The sequence below is a fragment of the Oryx dammah genome, unplaced genomic scaffold (genome assembly GCF_014754425.2).
Source record: "Oryx dammah isolate SB20612 unplaced genomic scaffold, SCBI_Odam_1.1 HiC_scaffold_2, whole genome shotgun sequence".
Taxonomy (NCBI): domain Eukaryota; kingdom Metazoa; phylum Chordata; class Mammalia; order Artiodactyla; family Bovidae; genus Oryx; species Oryx dammah.
In genome coordinates, this window is record NW_024070186.1 from 167,251,276 (window position 1) to 167,273,470 (window position 22,195).

A 22,195-nucleotide genomic window follows, 5' to 3' on the forward strand; every position below is an offset into this window, starting at 1 on the left:
ACCATCAGACCTCAAGGTTGCACAGGCACACTGCTATGGCCAGACCTCTCCCGGGGCCCAGCAGGAATGAAGCACTTGGATGTCCAGTACCAGGTGGCCGACCTTTGCTCTGTGGTCAGCGCTAGTATGGCTGGGTTCCATTTTATAGATAAAGAAACTGAGGCTTGGGGAGGCTTATAGGCCAAACTAGTAGCCTTCCCCATCCCAGATATGGGATTCAGGGTCTCTCGATGGCAAAGTCTCCAGCACAGGCCACCTGGACCCTTACCTGCTCCATGTGCCTGTAGGCTGCCGTTAGGTTCAGCTCCCGCTGCGGGCCCTTCAACCAGCAGTGCAGGATCTTACGGTCTCGGCTGTTCTCAGCATGAATCTTGCTCTGCACCGCTTCGCTCCAGGCTGATTCTATTTCACTCTGGCTGCTAAAGAGGCTCTGTGCCAAGGCTGTCACCGTGGAAACCTGCAATGAGGATGAAGAGGCTGACCAAAGCCTTTGCATACCGTATTTCCTCCTCTTGGGATTCCCTTTCTCTCAGTCCCACTTGGCAAACTCGTACTCATCCTTCAAAACCCCTCCAATGAAGGAGGACATACAAGAGAACAGAAGGGTAGCCTTCTCTCCCTGCATCATTGCATGGTTTTCAGAGCCATGGGAGGATCGAGGTGTTACTGGGGCTTGTAATGGAGCTGGGGGAAGTAGAACTCTTTAGCCTTGTGCTGGGCTGTATACCCAGCCCACTACCCTTGGCACAGGCCCCTCTAGGAACAAGGCTCTGCCTTGTGCCCTGCTGGCCTCTGTCCCTTGTTCATACAGCTCCCTCAGGGGACTCATGAGGAGAGGTAATGGGGCCAAGATGGAGTTTGGTAATTACCAAACCTCCTGCCAAATACTACAACTACCCAAGACCTTACCCCGTGCATCACTGACCTCAGGTCACCCCCAGAACCCACGGGCCCCATTTCAGCAAATGGCACCTACTCCTACACAACCTTGTTGTTGCTGTTCAGTCACTCAGTTGTGTCCGACTCTTTGTGACCCCACAGACTGCAGCATGTCAGGCTTCTCTGTCCCACACTATCTCCTAGAGCTTGCTCAAACTCATGTCCATTGAGTCGGTGACGCCATCCAGCCATCTCATCCTCTGTCGTCCCCTTCTCCTCCTGCCTTCAATCCTTCCCAGCATCAGGGTCTTTTCCAATGAGTCAGCTCTTCGAATCAGGTGGCTAAAAGATTGGAGCTTCAGCTCCAGTCCTTCCAGTGAATACGCAGGGTTGATTTCCTTTAGGATGGACTGGTTTGATCTCCTTGCAGTCCAAAAGACTCTCAAAGAGTCTTCTCCAGCACCAGAGTTTGAAAGCATCAACTCAGCACTCAGCCTTCTTTACGGTTCAACTCTTAAATCTGTAGACGACTACTCAAAAAACCATAGCTACACAACTGCTTGAGCCAAAAACTTGGGATCATTTGTCTCTCCCTCACTTCCCCAAACCAATCCATAAGCAAGTCAGTCATCTACACCTTTAAGTAAGTTCTGCAATCTGACCACCTGCCTCTGCTGTCTTCTCCCAGGCCAGGTCACCATCATGCCCCTGAGCTGGGTCACCTGCAGGAACAGGCCAGCTGACCCCTCCTTGCGTCCTGTCCTGGCTTTATCTGTCACATAGCTGCCCTCTCAAGGTCCCTAACCTTGCTGGGAGTCACTTGCTCCTCCTGAGTCCACCCTGGTGCCACCTGGCCCCTGCCTCGAGGGTACTGGGCTGTCCTCAGACATGCCCACCGAGCTGCCTCCTCCTGAGCCGAAGTCAGGCCTGGACCACCCCTCCCTCATGTCCACTCATCATCCCAACACAGGGAGAGGCTTGATGTACCGGGTTCCCACACGTGACACCAGGGAAGTCCTTCTCTTGTTGATTTCCTTTCAAACTCTGCTATGCTGCTTCACTCGTCAGGTGGTATAAAACTGACCTCCATCCTCAAAGTTTTCATTCTGCGTTTTGGTAAAAGCCTCCTATCTATTTGTTTCCAAGGTACCAGCTCAACCTACTTTCATATTTTATTCTATCAGCTGCTAAGCAAGAACATGAGACATTGAGGTTTATTTTGCGGTCCACTCTCCCAAATTCCCTCCGCAACTAACTCTGAAGAGTGTCAATACTGAGTGAGCTAGACCTCACACATCGGGGACCCAGTATGGAAAACCCCCGAACCTCAGTTTTAACCCTTTTCTCAGAAGATTCAAGCCACAAGAAATCAGCCTCCCCGGCCACTGGTGAGGGGGCTGGGCAGGGGGCGTGGCTGAGCATGCGCACCCGAAGGTAGGTGGTAGCTGGGGTGTAGACGTGGATCTTGCCCTGCCTCTGGAGGCCCTGGCCCCTGCAGGCCACGTTCACCACCAAATTCTTCAGGGTCCAGGCCTTGCCCAGCGTCAGCTCCAACACAGCCTGGAACATGGCTCGGTTAGGCCAGTACAGCCTGTGAGCCGTGGAGACCATCAGCCAGGGACTATTCAGGTTCAAGGCTCCTGAGACAGGCAGAGAACAAGAAACTAGTTATCTCCAGGGCAAGAAGGGGGCTTCTGGCAGGCAGCAAGAGCCCCCTGCAGAGTCACCACGGTCACTGCAGGGCACATCTCATCACTGGGAATGACTGGGGGTAGAACATAAGGGAACCTTCTAGAATGACTCAAATGTTCTGAATTTTGACAGGAGCTTGGGTTTCACAGATCTGTGCACCTGTCAAAACTCATCAAATGGTACCCGGGAGATGTTGGCATTTCACCTTAGTGAATGATACCATACTGAAATGTTGAGGGGTGAGATGGACCACGGTTTACAACTTAATTTGACCTGTTACCAACAAATAAGACAGATGGCTAAGTGGACAGATAGGTGACAAGATAGGTGGAGTAAAATGTTCATAGTAGAATCCACACTGAGAATATGTAGGTGTCCCCTGCAGCACTCTTTGCACTTTTCTGTATGTTTGAAATGTTTTCAGGAAGATATGTTAGACAGAAGAAACGCTAGGAAAGTTGGAAAGGGGGCACTCCTGTGAGGTGATCAAGAGCATGGCCTTTACTCTTGCAAGCTATGTGACCTCTTTGAGCCTGTGCTTCCATCATCTGTAAAATGGGTACAATAGTACCAATCACTGTGTCTTGGGACAGAGGAAGCATCCACTCAGAAGAGTAAAGATCAATCATCACCATCATCAAAAAGTTGACATTCTACATAGCACGTTGCCCTTCCACAAGGAACTAAAACCAGTTACTGGACCCCTCTCATACTTTGTAATAAATCTCCCACTTGCTCAAGGACTAATTCAGTAAATATTGCTCCAGACTCTCAGAACTTGGCAGTGAACAGGAGGCATAGTTGCTGCCTTGATGGAACTCGTCGTCTGGGGGCAGTGGTGGCGGAGAAATCTTGAATAAACATATAATGAGACCTGTGCTGTGCTGTGCTTAGTTGCTCAGTCCTGACCAGCTCTTTGCAACCCCATGGAGTATAGCCTGCCAGGCTCCTCTGTCCGTGGGGATTCTCAGGCAAGAATACTGGAGGGGGTTGCCATGCCCTCCTCCAGGGGATCTTCCCAACCCAGGAGTCGAACCCAGGTCTCTCGCATTGCAGGCATATTGTTTACCGTCTGAGCCACCAGGGAAGACCTACCTAGGAGGAAAATGCTGAGTGCTAGGAAGGAAAAGAAAGAGGGAGCTAGACCAAGGTCAGGAGGATCAGTGAAGACTCCCATGAACAGGACCATTGAGCTCAACCCTGAATGAGAGGCAGTGGAGTCTGTCAAAGGGAGGGAGCACTTCCCCACCTCCTAGTGGAGACAGAAGATTCACTATGTGGGGAAACTGAGGCTGAGAGGCCAGGATTCAAGGGGACCCAGCACAGAAAGGGTAGAGGGTGAGCTGCCAAGTTGAGAACAGGGAGATATTGAGTAGAGTGTAGTCAGGTACCCTGACCTGAGGTATCAGTTCCACAGGAAATGAGGAGCTTGCTCCACAGAAGAACAGAGTGACTGGAAAAAAATGGTCCACAGATATGGGGCCCAGGGTCCTCAGGGAGAGCCAGGACCCCACCCAACAGGGAAGTCCATCAGTCAACAAGAGCACCCCCACTCATACATACATACACATATACAAATGAAATACTACTCGGCCATGAAAAAGAATGAAGTAATTCCATTTGCAGCTACATGAATGCAACTAGAGATTATCATCTTAAATGAAGCAAGTGAGAAAGGTAAATACCATGTAATATTACTGAGACATGGAATCTAAAATATGACGCAAATGAACTGATCTATGAAAAAGACTCATAGACACAGAGAACAGACTTATAGTTAACAAGGGGAGGGATGGATTGGGAGTTTGGGATTAAAAGATGGAAACTATTATATATGGAATGGATAAACAACAAGATCCTCCTGTATAGCACAAGGAATAATATTCAATATCCTATGATAAGCCATAATGGAAAATAGAAAAAATGTATATATATATATGTATATAACGGGATCACTTTGCTGTACAGCAGAAATTAATAGAACACTGTAACTCAACTATACTTCAACATTTTTTTTTAAAGAGCACACACACCCTCCACCTCCCATAGAGCCTCCTTCCAAACAAGTTCCAAGTTACTGACTCTTAAACAAAAGCACATACCCTACTCTTACCTGGCATGTGGGAAAGCTACTAAAAGGAACTTCAGAAACATAAAGAAAAAAGAAATTCAGGGGGAACAGATCAAAGCCCCCCCGATTCTATAACTTATGTTCACAGAGAAGAGAAGATAATGTATCATGAAGAACCTGCAGGAACGCAAAAGAGCTCTTGTGAATACAAGCTAAACAAACTAAAAAGGTCAGCAGGAGCGCTGGTGGATGAAGCTGGGGAAATCAGCCCTCAAAACAGAACAAAAGGACAAAGAGACGGAACAGAGGAGAGAAAAGAGAAAATCAGAGGTTTAGTTTCTGAGGACCAACATCTACCCGACCAACAGGAATTCCAGAACACAGAAAGAAATTACCAAAGAAACGGTACAAGAAAACTACCAAGACCCAAATGGTAGGTCTCCACATCGCAAGGTTATATGCCAAGTCCTTAGTACAGTGAATGAAGATAGATCCAAACCAAGGCTCATCATCGTAAGATGTGAAGATATGAGGAATAAGAGCTTCCCTCATAGCTCAGGTGGTAAAGAATCTGCCTGCAATGCAGGAGACCCTGGTTCTATTCCTGGGTCAGGAAGATCTGCTGGAGAAGGGATAGGCTACCGCTCTAGTATTCTGACCTGGAGAATTCCATGGACTTTATAGTCCATGGGGTGGCAAAGAGTCAGACAAGACTGAGCGACTTTCACTTTCAGGAATAAAGAGAAGCTCCTAAAAGCTTCTAGAGAGAGACAAAAGGGTCACAGACAAAGGATGATGGATCAGAAATAGCACCAGACCTCTCAGTTGATTCACATAGACAGTGGAGCGATGTCTTTGAAATCTCAAAGGGAAATCATTTCCGACCTTGAGTTCTCTATTCAGCCAAATCATATGAAGACAGTTTAAACATTCAGGGTTTCAAAATGTTTACATCCTGTTACAGGTTGAATTGTCTCTCTCGAACAGATATGTAGTCTTAACCCTGGGCACCTCAAAATGTGACCTTATTTGGGAATGGGGTCATTGCAGATAAAATTAGTTAAGATGAGATCATACCAGAGTCCCAGGTGACTCAGTGATGGAAGATCCCCTGAAGGAGGAAATGGCACCCCACTGCAGTATCCTTGCCTGAAAAATCCCATGGACAGAGGAGCCTGGTGGACTACAGTCCGTAGGGTCACAAAGAGTCGGACACACTGAGGGTTCACAGACACTTAACGGCATAGGGGAGGCCCGAAGTCTGACATGACTGGTATCTTTATATGAAGAGAGAAGTTTGGACACACACACACAGACACAGAGAACCCTGTAACAACAGAGGCAGAGACTGTTGTTGTTGTTTAGTCGCTAAGTCATGCCCGATTCTTTGCGACCCCATGGACTGTAGCCCACCAGGCTCTCTGTCCATGGGATTTTTCCAGCAAGAATACTGGAGCGGGTTGCCATTTCCTTCTCCAGGAGATCTTCCCAACCCACAGATCGAACTTGTGTCTCCTGCAGGCAGAGATTAGAACAATGTAACTCTAATGTAACTCAATGTACCAACCAAGGAACGTCAAGCATTAATAGCCACCACCAGAAGCTAGGAAGAGGCAGGAAGGATTCTACCCAGGGTCACAGAGAGAACATGGCCCTACTGACGCCTCACCTTCAGAATTCTAGTCTTGGAGACTGTAAGAGAATAAATTAGTTGTTTTAAGCCACCCAGCTTGTGGTGATTGGTTAACACAGCCCTAACTAACAAACACACTTTCCATGTATCCTCTCTCAAGAAGCTACTGGAGGATGTACTCCATCAGAACAAAAGAGTAAAGCAAGAAAGGACATGAACGCAAGAAGCAGGGACTGTGGCCCAGAGAAGTGGAAGGCACTCCCTGAATGATGGTGAGGGGAGGCCCCAGGACACAGCTGGTCTACCCTGGAGCAGCAGTGGCTCCAGGAAGTGTCGACAAGAAAACTAGGAGAACTGATCGAAGCTGACATGTAATCGAAGTGTGTGACCCTCTGGAGAAGAGTTTTGCAGTGTTGCTAAAAATTCTAGGAATAATCATAGGAGGAAAATAGAAAATTAATCAAACAGGGGGGAAAGGCTATTAGAGCTCCAGGAAAAACAAAAAGTTAGAATTCTAGTATACCACATGTCTCAGCTGTGAGGAACACAATTATATCAACAGTGAATATTAACAAACTTTAACCGTTTGGGGGAAGAGAGGGAAATACATATTTTAAAAAGGATGGTGCAAGTTAAATTCTCATCCTCTATAATAAGAAATACATGGAGAATAAAAATTCCTAAGAGAGAAAAAGCAAGAAGTAAGTGTGATTAAAAGATGGAAGGTCTGATAAGAAATAGTAAAAAGAATTTACAGTGATTGCCATTTCAAGCAAAATTTGGGGTAGGAAGACATGAAACAGAAAATTACTGTGTTTGTTATAACTTTAACTTTTAAAACTTTAAAAAATTTTTCAAGTACATACATGAATACAGAGACTATGATGAGATTCCCATGTAACATTCACCCACCTTCAACAATTTCCATGTCATAGTCTAATTCACTTTTCAAACTATGTATTTCTTCAATAAAAATTAATTCAAAGATAAACTATGGTACATCCATCTTTTAAAATGGGAGACAGTGTTCCAAGGAGAAGAAACAACAAGTGCAAAGGCCCTGAGGTATGTCTGGGGAACAGAAAAGAGGCCAGGAGGCTTGCAGGGTGATGGGCAATGGGGAAAGTAGGGTGAGATAAGGTCGGAGAAATGGGCAAGGCCCTGTAATGTAGAGTTCTGTTGGTAAGGGTAAGAAATCGGGATGTGTTTGGGTGTTTCCTGCAACACATTTAAGGCCTGAGTCTGGAGATAGCCAGGTAGACAAAAGGCAAGGGTGCTGCAGATGGTGGGCATGACTTGAGTGAGGACCACTAGCCAAGGCCACCCCATAGATGTCACTCACCTTCCCACTTCCACAGGGCGGCCCTGGACGTGTCCTTCCACTGCAAGCCCGCCACGAAGGGCAGCCGCCCGTTGTACTGCGCCTTCAGGTGTGTGCTGGTCTCCACGTGCGGATGGCGGAGGCTCAGGTGGTGCAGCTGCATTCGGTAATCCACCTGCCTCTCCAGCACCTGTAGCACAAACTGGAGACCCCCACCCACGATGCTGATCAGATCTGGTGCTAACCACGAGGCTGCTTCCGACCTAGAACATTCCACTGGCTCTCCACTGCAGCCTGAGCCCCCTGGCTACCAGGAACTGCCCCAGTCCACCCCAAAGGAAACCCTGCACCCATTAGCAGTCACTCCCCATTGCCTCCTTCCCATACACTCCAGAAACCTACCTTCTGTTTCTATTAATTTACCTCTTCTGGACATTTCTTACAAATAGAATCATATAGTATGTGGCCTTTGGTGTCAGGCTTCTTTAACATGGCATGATGCTTTCAAGGTTCACCCATGTTGTAGCATGTGTCAGAATTTCATCTTTTTCTTTTTAAATTCTACTTATTTTAATTGGAGGATAATTACTTTACAATGTTGTGTTGGTGTGTCATACATCAACATGAATCAGCCATAGATATACATATGTCTTCTCTCCCTTGAACCTTCTTCCCACCTCCAAATCCATCCCACCCCAGAACTTCATTCTTATTACTGAATGATCTTCTATTGTATGGATAAATATATGTGTCAACTTATTCACTGATGAACATTTGGGTTGTTTCTGCTTTGGGGTTATTATGAATAAAGCTGCTATAAATGTTCATGTACAAGTTTTGGGTGGACATAAGTTTTCAATTCTCCTGAGTACCTCCTGAGTAGAATTGTTGGGTCATATGGTAACTCTGTTTAATATTTTAAAGAAACATAAAATTCTTTTTTCTAAACCATCACACCATTTTATGATGCCACCAATATGAGTCCTAATTTCCCTGCATCCTCACGAACCCTTGTTAGTTTCTTTCTTTCTTCATTTCAGCTATTCTAGTGGTGGGCTTCCCAGGTGGTGCTGGTGGTGAAGGAATCCAGCTGCCAATGCAAAAGACTCAAGAGATGTGAGTTCAAGGCCTGGGTCGAGAAGATCCCCTGGAGTAGGAAACAGCACCCCACTCCAGTATTCTTCCCCAGAAAATTCCACGGACAGAGGAGCTACACTCCGTGGGGCTAAAAAGAGTCAGACACAACCGAGCAATTGAGTACGGCCTGATGTTGGTAGCATCTCACTGCGGTTTTGATTTAAATTTCTCTGTGTGGATCACAATAAACTGTGGAAAATTCTGAAAGAGATGGGAATACCAAACCACCTGACCTGCCTCTTGAGAACTCTGTATGCAGGTCAGGAAGCAACAGTTAGAACTGGACATGGAACAACAGACTGGCTCCAAATAGGAAAAGGAGTACGTCAAGGCTGTATATTGTCACCCTGCTTATTTAACTTATATGCAGAGTACATCATGAGAAACACTGGACTGGAAGAAACACAAGCCGGAATCAAGATTGCCGGGAGAAATATCAATAACCTCTGATATGCAGACGACACCACCCTTATGGCAGAAAGTGAAGAGGAGCTAAAAAGCCTCTTGATGAAAGTGAAAGAGGAGAGTGAAAAAGTTGGCTTAAAGCTCAACATTCAGAAAATGAAGATCATGGCATCTGGTCCCATCACTTCATGGGAAATAGATGGGGAAACAGTAGAAATAGTGTCAGACTTTATTTTTGGGGGCTCCAAAATCACTGCAGATGGTGACTGCAGCCATGAAATTAAAAGACGCTTACTCCTTGCTAGAAAAGTTATGACTAACCTAGATAGTATATTCAAAAGCACAGACATTACTTTGCCGACTAAGGTCCATCTAGTCAAGGCTATGGTTTTTTCCTGCGGTCATGTATGGATGTGAGAGTTGGACTGTGAAGAAGGCTGAGCGCCGAAGAATTGATGCTTTTGAACTGTGGTGTTGGAGAAGACTCTTGTGGAAGGAATGATGCTAAAGCTGAAGCTCCAGTACTTTGGCCACCTCATGCGAAGAGTTGACTCATTGGAAAAGACTCTGATGCTGGGAGGGATTGGGGGCAGGAGGAGAAGGGGACGACCCAGGATGAGATGGCTGGATGGCATCACGGACTCGATGGACGTGAGTCTGAGTGAACTCTGGGAGTTGGTTATGGACAGGGAGGCCTGGCGTGCTGTGATTCATGGGGTCACAAAGAGTCAGACACGACTGAGCGACTGAACTGAACTGAACTGAACTGAATAACTAAGCAACTTTTCACATATCTATTGGCCGTTTGTGTACCTTCCTTGGAGAAATATCTGTTCAAATCCTTTGTCATTTTCATGTTGAGTTGTGAGCGTTTTTTGTATATTCTGGAGACAAATCCTCTATCAGACGTACGATTTGCAGATGTTTTCTTCCATTCTGCGGGATGTTACTGCACTTTCGTGACAATGTCCTTTGAAGACAAATTTGGGTTTTCTGTTGTTTTTTTAAATTTTTATTTACTTAGTTTTGACTGCACTGGGTCTTCGTTATAGCCTGTGGGCCTCTCTAGTTGTGGCATGTGGGCTTAGCTGCCCTGTGGCAAATGGGATCTTATTTCCCTGATCAGGGATTGAACCCCCATCCCCTGCATTGAAAGGTGGATTCTTAACCACTGGACCTTCAAGGAAGGGCCAGGTTTTTAAGTTTGATGAAATCCAGTGTATTTTTGTTGTTATACTCTCAGTGTCGTATCTTAGAAATCCAAGGTAATAAAGATTTCCTCTTATGGTTTTTCCTAAGAGTTTCATATCTCTTGTATTTAGGTCTATAGCCTATTTGAGTTAGTTTTTATATATGATATGAAGTGTCCAACTTAATATTCTTAAACATGAATATTCAGAGGTCCCACACCATTTGTTGAAAAGATTGTTCTTTCCCCTCTACAATTACCTTGGCACCCTTGTCGAAGATCAACTAACTGTAAGTAGAAGGGCTTATTTTTCAATTCTGGGTTCTATTCTGTTGGTCTGTATGTCTATCCTTATGCCACTACCATAATACTCTTAATTACTGTAACTTTGCAGTAAGTTTCGAAATTGGGAAGAGTGAATCCTCCAAGTTTGTCCTTTTTCAAGATTGTCTTACCTACCCTGGGTCCCTTGAAATTCCATATGAATTTTAGGATCAGCTATCAAAAAGACAGTACAGATTTTGATAGGGAGATAGAGATTGTTGAATCTGCAGATCAATTTAGGAGGTCTTGTAAACTTCACATTAAATATTCCAATTCAAGTACATGAGATACTCTCCCATTTATTTGGGTTTTCTTTAGTTTTTTAATTAATTTATTTTAATTAGAGGCTAATTACTTTACAATATTGTCGTGGTTCTTGCCATACATTCACATGAATCAGCCATTGGTGTACGTGTGTTCCCCATGCTGAACCCCCCTCCCACCTTCCTCCCCATTTCTTTAGTTTCTTTCAACAATGTTTTGTAGTTTTTGAGAGTATTCATTTTATATTCTTCTGTTAAATTTATTCCTAAGTATTATTCTTTTTATGCTAGTGTAAATGAAATTATTTTAATTTCTTTCTCAGGTTTTTCATTGCTAGTGTAGGGAAATACAACTAATTTTTGTATATTCATTCTGTATCCTGCAACTTTGATGAACTCATTCATGAGCTCTAATAGACTTTTTTTTTTTTGGTGAGTTCATTCAGTTCATTTACTCAGTTGTGTCCGACTCTGTGCGACCCCATGGACTGCAGCACACCAGGCGTCCCTGTCCATCACCAACTTCCAAACCTTACTCAAACTCATGTCCATCGAGTCAGTGACACCATCCAACCATCCCATCGTCTGTTATCCCCTTCTCCTCCTGCCTTCAATCTTTCCCAGCATCAGGGTCTTTTCTAGTGAGTCAGTTCTTTGTATCAGGTGGCCAAAATATTGGAGTTTCAGCTTCAGCATCAGTCCTTCCAAAGAATATTCAGGACTGATCTCCTTTAAGATAGACTGGTTTGATCTCCTTGAAAGGGACTCTCAAGAGTCTACTCCAACACCATAGTTCAAAAGCATCAATTCTTCGGTGCTCAGCTTTCTTTGTAGTCCAACTCTCACATCCATACATGACTACTGGAAAAACCACAGCTTTGACTAGACGGACCTTTGTTGGCAAAGTAATGTCTCTGCTTTTTAATATGCTGTCTAAGTTGATCATAGCTTTCTTTCCAAGGAGCAAGGGTCTTTTAATTTCATGGCTGCAGTCACCATCTGCAGTGATTTTGGAGCCCCCCCAAAATAAATTCTGTCACTGTTTCCATTGTTTCCCTTCTATTTGCCATGATGTGAGGGGACCGGATGCCATGATCTTAGTTTTCTGAATGCTGAGTTTTAAGCCAACTTCTTCACTCTCCTCTTTCACTTTCATCAAGAGGCTCTTTAGTTCTTCTTTGCTTTCTGCCATAAGGATGGTGTCATCTGCATATCTGAGGTTATTGATATTTCTCCTGGCAATCAATTCCAGCTTGTGCTTCATCTAGCCCAGCATTTTGCATGATGTACTCTGCATAAAAGTTAAATAAGCAGGGTGACAATATGCAGCCTTGACATACTCCTTTCCCAATTTGGAACCAGTCTGTTGTTCCATGTCCAGTCCTAACTGTTGCTTCTTGACCTGCATACAGATTTCTCAGAAGGCAGGTCAGGTGGTCTGGTATTCCCATCTCTTTAAGAATTTTACACAGTTTGTTGTGATCCACACAGTCAAAGGCTTTGGCGTAGTCAATAAAGCAGAAATAGATGCTTCTCTGGAACTCTCTTGCTTTTTCTATGATCCAATGGAGTTGGCAATTTGATTTCTGGTTCCTCTGCCTTTTCTAACAGAAGCAGAAGATATTAAGAAGAGGTGGCAAGAATACACAGAAGAACTGTACAGAAAGATCTTCACAACCCAGATAACCATGATGGTGTGATCACTCACCTAGAGCCAGACATCCTGCAATGAGAAGTCAAGTGGTCCTTAGGAAGCATCACTACGAACAAAGCTAGTGTTCTCTGCCAGCTTGAACATCTGGAAGTTCTCGGTTCAGGTACTGTTGAAGCCTGGCTTGGAGAATTTTGAGCATTACTTTACTAGTGTGTGAGATGAGTGCAACTGTGCGGTAATTTGAGCATTCTTTGGCATTGCCTTTCTTTGGGATTGGAATGAAAACTGACCTTTTCCTGTGGCCATTGCTGAGTTTTCCAAATTTGCTGGCATATTGAGTGTAGCACTTTCACAGCATCATCTTTCAGGATCTGAAATAGCTCAACTGGAATTCCATCACCTCCACTAGCTTTGTTCATAGTGATGCTTCCTAAGGACCACTTGACTTCGCATTCCAGGATGTCTGGCTCTAGGTGAGTGATCACACCATCATGGTTATCTGGGTCATGAAGATCTTTTTTGTACAGTTCTTCTGTGTATTCTTGCCACCTCTTCTTAATATCTTCTGATTCTGTTAGGTCCATATCATTTCTGTTCTTTATTGTGCATGAAAGATTCCCTTGGTATCTCTAATTTTCTTGAAGAAATTGCTAGTGTTTCCCATTCTATTGTTTTCCTCTATTTCTTTGCATTGATTACTGAGGAAGGTGAGTTCATTAGGGTCTTCTATTAATATATACAAGATTGGGCTTCCCAGGTGGCGCTAGTGATAAAGAATCCACCTGCCAATGCAGGGGACACAAGAGACATGGGTTCGATCCCTGGATAGGGAAGATCCCCTGGAGAAGGAAATGGCAACCCACTCTAGTATTCTTGCCTGGAAAACTCCATGGACAGAGGAGCCTGGTGGGCTACAATCCACGGTGTTGCAGAGTCAGGCATTACTGAGTGACTGACTACAACACATATACAAGATCATGTCATCTGTAAATAGAAATAATTTTACTTATTTTCCAATCTAAATGGCTTTTCTTTACTCCTTTCTGTTTTATTTCTTTTGGGGCTGAATGTCCTAGCTAGAACCTCCGGTATAATGTTAAATAGAAGTGGTGAAAAGCAGACATCTTATCTTTCTCCTGATCTTAGGGGGAAACCATTTAGCCTCTCACCACTAAGTATGATGTTAGCTGTGGGTTTGTCACAAACGGCCTTTATCAGGTTGAGGAAGTGCCCTTCCACTGCTAGACTGCTGCAGTGTTGTGCCAGATACTTTTCTGCATCTTTTGAAATGATGTGGCTTTTGTCCTTCATTCTATTAATATATTACACTGATGGATATTCAAATGTTAAACCGATCTTGCATTCCTGGGATAAATCTTATTTGGTCATATTGTGTAATTCTTTTTATAGATTGCTCAGTGGAGTTTTGGTAGTGTTTTCTTGAGGACTTTGCATCTGTGTTTATAAGAGATAATGGTCTCTAGTTTTTCTTATGATGTTTTTGTCTTGTTCGGGCATCAGAATAATACTGGTTGCATAGAATGAACTGGGAAGTGTTTTCTCTTGACTGATCATTTAGTCAATTATTTTATAGTAAATTAGTTCTGGCACAATCCAGTCCAGTCAAGAAGTGAAAAGCCTGAGGCAGACTGGACTTTGAATCCCAGTTCTGCCATAAAGTAGCTGAGAGACCTCATACAAGTCTGTTTACACCATTTCTCTTCTATAAAGTGAGAACTGATAATACTTGCTGCCCAAGGGTTAAATGAGATAATACAAACAAAGCACCTGACACGTGGTCTGGTGATACTTTATGACTCATCACTGACCGCTCTGCCTTTCCCTCTTCTACTCACTGTCAGCTTCTTAAAGATAAAGATTACCTTATTCATTCTTGTCTCCCCAGAACCTCACATGGCATCTGCACACTTTGGAAGGCTTGCAGAAATGCTGCTGCCAATCTCTTAATCATTTCACTAAAACCCTGGGGACCAGATGTTTTCCAGAAATAAACTTCCCAACTCAGAACATTAATATGATGTATAAACTGCAATTACATGTAGAATTCCCACCAACCAAAAGCCAAATATACTAATTTTTTCCAAATGTCAAACACTATGAAAAATCAGTTCACAGAAAGGGTAATGCAATAGTAGAATAAATACATAAAACAGTGTCTCCCAGCCTTAAGTCATCAGGAAATGCAAATTCAAACAACGGGATACCGTTTCCACCCACGTCAGCAATATTTTTCAAGTGCTAAAAGTACTGGGGAGAATATGGAACTTGCTCCTGTTGGGCATGGCTCCTGTTGGGAGGCAGGTGATGGGTCTAGACATTCTGGAGGGCAAATTGACATAAAGCCAGCAAATGAAAAATGCCCAAATTTCCAGAAATTCTACATTGTGACATCTGCCCCAGAGACCCCCGACACACGTGCCCAGGGAGGCAAGCCCAAAGATGTTCAGGAATGCACTCTTAGAAACCACCAGGAGGGAAACGGCCTAATAAAATGCAGGACAGAAGCAAATGCAACATGATGCAGGTATTTTAAAAAGATAGAGTAGACTTCTATAAGACAACAAGGGACGTTCTCTAAGATCCACTGCCAAAGGAAGCACAGCATGACGTCCCAAACAAAACTAAGTGTGCGTGACAGGGCCACAGAGCAAATACATAGAAAAAGGTCTCCTCTCCAGTGATGCAAACCATAATTATGGCTTTCTCCAGGCAGCTGAGGAGGGGACCAGGAATAGGGATGATAACTATGAAAGGGAATTTGAGCCTTATTTTAAGTGTATTTTTTTCACAAGAATTTATTCATGGAGTACTGGTATCATTTAAAATCAGCTTAATACTTGGGAATGAAATTAAGCAGGGAGGCACTGAAAACTACAAAACTGCTGAAAGAAATTAGAAAAGGCAAATAAATGGAAAGGCTTCTCTGTTTGTAGACTGGAAGACTTAATATTGCTACGATTCAATACTACCCAAACAATCTATAGACTTAGTGCAATCCTTATCAAAATCTCAATTTTTTTTTTTTTTGGTAGAAATAGAAAAGTCCATCTTAAAATCCATATTGAATCTCAAGGGAACTCCAAATAGCCAAAACAATTTTGAAAAAGAACACAATGCGAGGTCTCACGAAGCTACAGTAATCAAAACAGTATTTTGTGACCTAAAAGACAGACATACAGCCCAATGGACTACAATAGATTGTCCAGAAATAAGCTCACACATTTATGGCTGGGGGAAAGGACAAGCTTTTCAACAAATGGTGCTGGAGAAACTGGGTATTCAATGCAGAAGAAAGAAGTTGGACCCTTATCTTATGCCATATACAGAATTTAGCTCAAAATGGATCAAAGACCTAACTATAAAACTCTTAGAAGAAAACACATGATTGAAAAGCTTCACGAGACTGGATTTGGCAACTGATTTATTGAACATGACACCTAAAACGCAGGCAACAAAAGTAAACATGCTGAACTACGTAAAAATTAAACCCTTTTGTGCAACAAAGATTGCTATTCATAGAGTGAAAAGGCAACTCATGGAATGAGAGAAAATATTTGTAAACCATACATCTGATAAGGGTTTATCCAGGATACATAAAGAACTGCAGCAACAACAAAATCAAAAAAATGACCTGATTCAAAAGGACTAAAGGATTTAAACAGACCTTTCTCTAAAGATGATAATTAAACAGCTAATAAGCCCATGAAAAGATGCTCACCATCATCAATCACTAGGGAAATGCAAATCTAAACTATGAGATCCTCATACCCATTAAGATGACTACTATTTTAAAAAAAATGAAGCCCAGAAAGAAGTGTTGGTGAGGACGTGGAGGGAACGGGAACCCTTGCACACAGATGGTAGGGTGGTAAAATGGTGCAACTGCTATGGAAATCAGTATGACAGTTTCTCAAAATATTAAAAGTAGGATTATTGCATAATTCTACTTCAGGGTATACACCCCCAAAGACTGGAAAGCAGGGACTCAAACAGGTATTTGAAGCCAAGTGTCCGCTGATGGAATGAATGGATCAGCCAAATGGGGTCCATCCATACAAAGGAATTTCATTCAGACTTACAAACCTTGAGGACGTTATGCTTAGTGAAACAGGCCAGTCATGGAAAGGCAGATACTATAGGATCCCACTTCCATGGGGTACCTAGAGTCGGGAAATTCAGAAACAGGAAATAGAATGGTGGTTGCCCGGGGCTGGGGGAGGGGAGTGGAAAGATACTATTTAATGGGTCCAGAGTTTCAGTTCTACAAGATGAAAAAGATGGACCATGGTAACGGCCACACGAATGAGCTTAATGCCGCTGAACTGTACACCTAAAAATGGTGAAAACGGTCTGTTTCATGGTGTGTGTGTGTATATGCTAGTCTCTCAGTTGTTTCCAACTCTTTGTAACCTCGTGGACTGTTGCCCGCCAGGCGCCTCTGTCCATGGAATTCTCCAGGCAAGAACACTGGAGTGGGTTGCCATTTTCTTGTCCAGGGGATCTTCCTGACCCAGGAATCGAACCAGGGCCTCCTGCACTACAGACAGATTCTTTACCGTTTGAGCCACCAGGAAAGCCTTGATGTGATGTATATTTGACCACAATTAAACATTAAAAAAAAAAAAAAAAACAATTGAAAAAGAAACTCAGAAAGATAACATGTGCCTTGTAGGAGCAAGTTCAGAGGCTAGGCCCTCAAGTTACTCCTGATTTACCAAAAAAAGCGTACCTTCCAGGAAACCCTGCAAGTGAACTGTTTCCAAAATGCATTTTTACAGCTGGAAATCTGCATTTCCCAAGCCCCCTTGCAAACTGCCCCACGGCACACCAGCAAATGTTTAACTTCCTCAGGGACATGGGGGCCTGCGATGCCAAAAGGAAGATCTCTGGGCCTGAGTTTTAGCTCCTGCATCCTTGTAACTGAGAACCTGCTGCCCCGTGCATGCTGAGCTCCAGGGACCGGCCCTGCGGGGGCAGGACTCACCTCCAGGAAGTGATTGCTCAGGGCTGGGCCCGAGTCATTCTGGAAGGTGTGGAGGATGCGGAGGCGCCTCCTGTTGCGGCTGTCATCCCAGTGCTTCCCGTAGCTCGCCTCCAGCTCCCAGTGCAGGTGTCCCGAGCCTTCCTCGTGCCTCAGCTGGACCTGGGGACACACCCCCCCAGGGAGACCCCCGAGAAAGCCTTGTACACCCAGTCCTGAGTCTCCTCGCTGCCACCCATCCCAAGATGCAAGGCTTGCTTATTTGGGGAGAGAGTTCTGTAATAGGTATGGATTTTTGTGTGTGTTTTGCACTGATTTTGATTTTATAAAATTTTGCATTCAAATATGATTTACTTTCATGACTATATTTCTAGCACCCTCTATCCCGAGGTGAGAAACTAGAAGGCCCCAACCCAATCCTTATCTATGCCCTGATAAGGAGTAGAAAGAGCCAGCCCACCATGGGAAGATGACTCCTGATCTTCATATAAGCCCAAGACCTCCCCCTGCTCCACTCTCCCACGACAGTCTCTGGTTCCCTGGACTGAATCTATAAGGATCAGGGTTCCCCACCTGGGGGCTCCTGGCACCCTTCTGCTTCCTCCTGCCTCCGAACCACAGGTTGAGGCAACACAGCCTCATCCATTCATTCAATTATTGGACACATTTTCCCCCAGGTACCAGGTAAGCGCTTCACTGGGCACTAAATAGCCAGGAAGGAAGGAGCCAGAAGCCCCACGTTGGTGGAAGCAGTAAGTCGGAGGAAGAGGCAAACTGGAAACAAAGTAATAGCCAAGAAACAGCCACTTCTCCCTTTGGCTTGGCCCGTGCCACTCTGGTAAACTGCCCGTTCCTTAATCCCTCCATTCGCCCTTCAGTCCCAGCATCTTTGCACTTACTGTTCCCTCTGGCTATAGTACACTTCCATGGGAACAGAACTATCTCATTTTTTACTTTTCAGCTTAAAATACATTTACACCAAAGAAGCCTTTCCTGCAGCCCTGTCCAAATGAGACTCCCCTGTGTTTGATCCGTCTTTGCCCTGTTTATCATCCATTGCATTTATAATTCACTCGATTTGGTCCATGTATCTCGCTCTCTGCTCCCCACTCAGCAATGAGATGACAGAGACGGGGGACTGCCCTGAGCACAGCTCTCCCCCAGGGTTGGGCATACAGCAGGTGTTCAATAAACGCCAGCTGAACAGAGGGGAGATCAGACCCAAGTTCCAATCCGTGATCCATCCCCATACCTGACCTTGAGCAATTGACCTCTCTGAAGATGGGTTCTGGGTGCTCACCCACCACTTCCCTGACCCTGGGGGCTCTCTCCAGACCCCCTCAACTGGCTCAGGCACCCACCTTGTGACTGAAAGCTGGGATCTGCGTGCAGTGGAGTTTGTGATTCAGCTCCAGCTTGTAGGAGGCCTCTGAGCCGCTCTCTGCCCATAGCTTCTGGCTGGTGCTGCACTCCTGAGCCAGCTGCTTGGCCTGACCTGTGCAGGGCAACCCAGAGACCCTTGCCCTTCCTCTGCCAGGCAGCCCTCCATCCTCATTCTGAGAAGAGGAACATCCGGCACAGCCCCGCTTCAGCCAGCCCTCTGGAGCTGCCTCAACTAATGTCACTCATTGGAATCTGCCAACTGGGAGGTTTTAAGAGACTGATTTATGCCCAACCCCAACACACTCAGGGCTTCCCAGTGGCTCAGACGGTAAAGAATCCGCCTGCAATGCGGAGACCTGGGCTCGGTCCCTGGGTTGGGAAGATCCCCTGGAGAAGGGCATGGCAACCCACTCCCATATCCTTGCCTAGGGAATCCCCATGGAAAGAGGAGCCTGGTGGGCTACACTTTATGGGGTCACAAAGAGTCGGACACGAATGAGCAACTAAGCAGTGCACTAATACACATACCTGGAGCTTTTCTTGTTTTAACAGGCCGGGACTCAGCTCCATTCAAAGCTAACAGAATGACTCTTTAGCTAAGGAGCTGTGCAGTAAGGCCAAAACACCCAAGGTGACATTGGCACCTAAGCCCTCGGAGCCACCACCCCAGGAAAGGGCACAAGTCCAGCCACTGCCCAGCTCGTCCCCCCCACCAGCACATGGGCATACCCCGGAGGCCGTACTTGATCCTCAGGTAGCTGGTCCAGAGGTGGCCCCGCCGCTGCAACTGGCCCAGGGCACGCAGCCCCACAAGCCCTGGCACAAAGAGCTCACCACCCAGGGACACCACCTGCAGTCCGTCCTTCACCTTCTTCTCCAGCAGCGCTGTGGGGAGAGCAGGTGGAGAGAGGGCAGGTACAGTGTGGTCATGGGCCGGGCCCCAGGGACTGCCCCCCCCCCACCCTAGGGTGCCAGGCGAGCAAGGATGGGGGAGCAGCCCAGGGGGTCCCGGTAGAACCAATGCCTGAGTCTCTACCAAGGACCACTGACATCAGGGCCGCTGACAGCATTTTCACTGTCCAGCTGGCAACCACAAAAGTCGCTTTTGTGGGTCCAGACCAAAAGGTTTTAAATAAAGTAGAATAAGACAAAACAGGATCAGATGGAAAAGAAATGAGTGTGTCAAGGGTCATCAGGTAAATTTCACCTTCTGAAACTTGTTTCTGCTACACATTCATCCTGATCACAGAAGTAGCCATGATGGTTAAGACTATCATAAATGCACAGGCCAGCTGGTCACTGGGGCCAGCCACTCACATCACTCCCTCGGAATTTCCCAGAACACCCCACGAGGAGCACCACTGGGAGGGCTCCACGCCAGCTCCAGCACCAGGGCCGGTACCTGCTCAGGTGGGTGGGTATCCAGACCAGGTTCTGTATTCTAGATCCAAACAGTGCCCTATGCAATTTTGGTCAAAAATGCAAAACATGTTTTTTACACATCCCGTAACACGTAATGTGTGTCAGAACCCAGACAGTCCAGAAGGTGCTGGTTTATGGTTCATGGGGCCAGTTGAGCTCACTGGGGACGGAGGCAGAGGCTGTAAGCAGATATAAGGTCTGGGTTTTCCTTAAGTGGAATGTGAATATTGGGAGTTGGGGGGATGGGGACTACGAGTTGGGTACTCAGCCCTCCCCTCCTCTCCTGAAGCCTGGTCGCTAAGGAAAGGTGGCAGGAAGGGCCCCCACCCTCCTCCTACCTGACACGTGGGCCTCATCACCCAACAGGTTGCTCAGTGACACAGAGAAGGCCAACCGGCTGCCCGCTTGCCGGCTGAGGTTTCCGGTGAGGACCACTGGGCTGCCCGATGTCACCAGTTTCACCTCCAGCTGGGCCTCAAACCGCTGGGCCTCACTGCCCACTGCTGGCCACAGGTTGCTCTGGCCCTGGAAAGGTCCTAGATCACTTGAGGGGACAGGTCCCAGTAACAGGCCCCACCCTGACCGTACACGCTGTCCTTAAAGCCCACAGACTCTCAGTCGACTTTAGCCCAGCCTTTCTGCTTTGTATTCCTGAGTTCATCTGCCTTAGCTTCCTCATTTCCTGTGGGCTTACCAAGAGTACTAAATGAGAGACCCAGGGTCAAAGCCGTATGTGTCCCCTGCCCATCCTAGAAAAGGCTTTGGAAAGTTCTGAAGCTCCAGCTGTTACCAGGATCGTCATGAGTCTGAGGCAGCTAGAACTGGAGTTTCTCTAAAGGCCAGTGCTTTCGGGCTGCAGACAGCCCTCTGGAGAGCAGCAGGCAGGCCTGCAGGGAGGGGCAGGCAATTAGCACTAGTGTGCTTAGCAAAGTGGGATTGCTTCGAGGGCTCCTGGGAGCTCTGAAATGACACGTAGTCTCAGCCAGCAGGCAGCTGGGGTTCTAAGAGGAAGATGCTCTCCCCTGACACTTGGTCTTCGCACCCGGACAGGAAGCAGATTTGGGAGCTGAGAGTGTGTTCATGCTGCAAAAATTCCAACCCTGGCTCTAATTTTCAACTCAGACCTCTCTGAGAATCCACTGGAGACAGATACAGAACAACCAGACTCATGGCCAGAGGGGCCCAGAGGTCCTGCTTGGCAGGAACAAGTCTCCAGCTGCTCTTTTTATCCTTTTTGGAGTCACAGACCTGCTTGAGCATTGGCTGGAAGGTCTAAACCCTCTCCCCAGAAGGAGGACAGACACAAAACTTCTGCACAATTGCAGGGGCTTTAGAGGATCCACTGAGTCCCATTTAGGTCCTCCAGGTTGAAAACCTTAAAAAGTACCTATAGGGCTTCCTTGGTGGTTCAGTGGTAAAGAATCCACCCGCCAATGCAAGGGACACAGGTTTGATTTCCAGTCTGGGAAGAACCCACATGTGGTGAAGCAACTCAGTAGCACGCCACAACTACCGAGCCTGTGCTCTAGCGCCTGGGAGCCACAACAAGAGAAGTCCCCGCACTGCAAAGAGAGGGTAGTCCCTGCTCCCTGCAACCAGAGAAAAGATCACACAGCTACAAAGGGCCAGCACAGTCAAAAATAAATAGATGTTTTTAAAAAACGGAAAGGTTTTTCAAATCTATAATATTATGAGCTGAACTGTGCTTCCCTCCAAAGCTAACCCCCAGGACATATGAACGTGACCATATTTGCAAACAGGATGTTTGCGGATGAAGGCAGGACGAGGTCATTTGTGTGGACCTTAATCCAGCCTGACCG

The 22,195-nt window shown here is 45.8% G+C and overlaps 1 protein-coding gene across 1 annotated transcript in view; it reads right to left on the reverse strand.

Annotated features, from left to right (window-relative positions):
• The window catches only part of LOC120882450, a 165,715-nt gene that overhangs the window by 91,721 nt on the left and 51,799 nt on the right, over positions 1–22,195 (reverse strand). Inside the window, 7 exon segments of the mRNA XM_040266466.1 lie at positions 269–457; positions 2,308–2,519; positions 7,618–7,798; positions 17,574–17,732; positions 18,932–19,065; positions 19,683–19,838; positions 20,714–20,900. Coding sequence (XP_040122400.1) covers positions 269–457; positions 2,308–2,519; positions 7,618–7,798; positions 17,574–17,732; positions 18,932–19,065; positions 19,683–19,838; positions 20,714–20,900 — 1,218 coding nt within the window.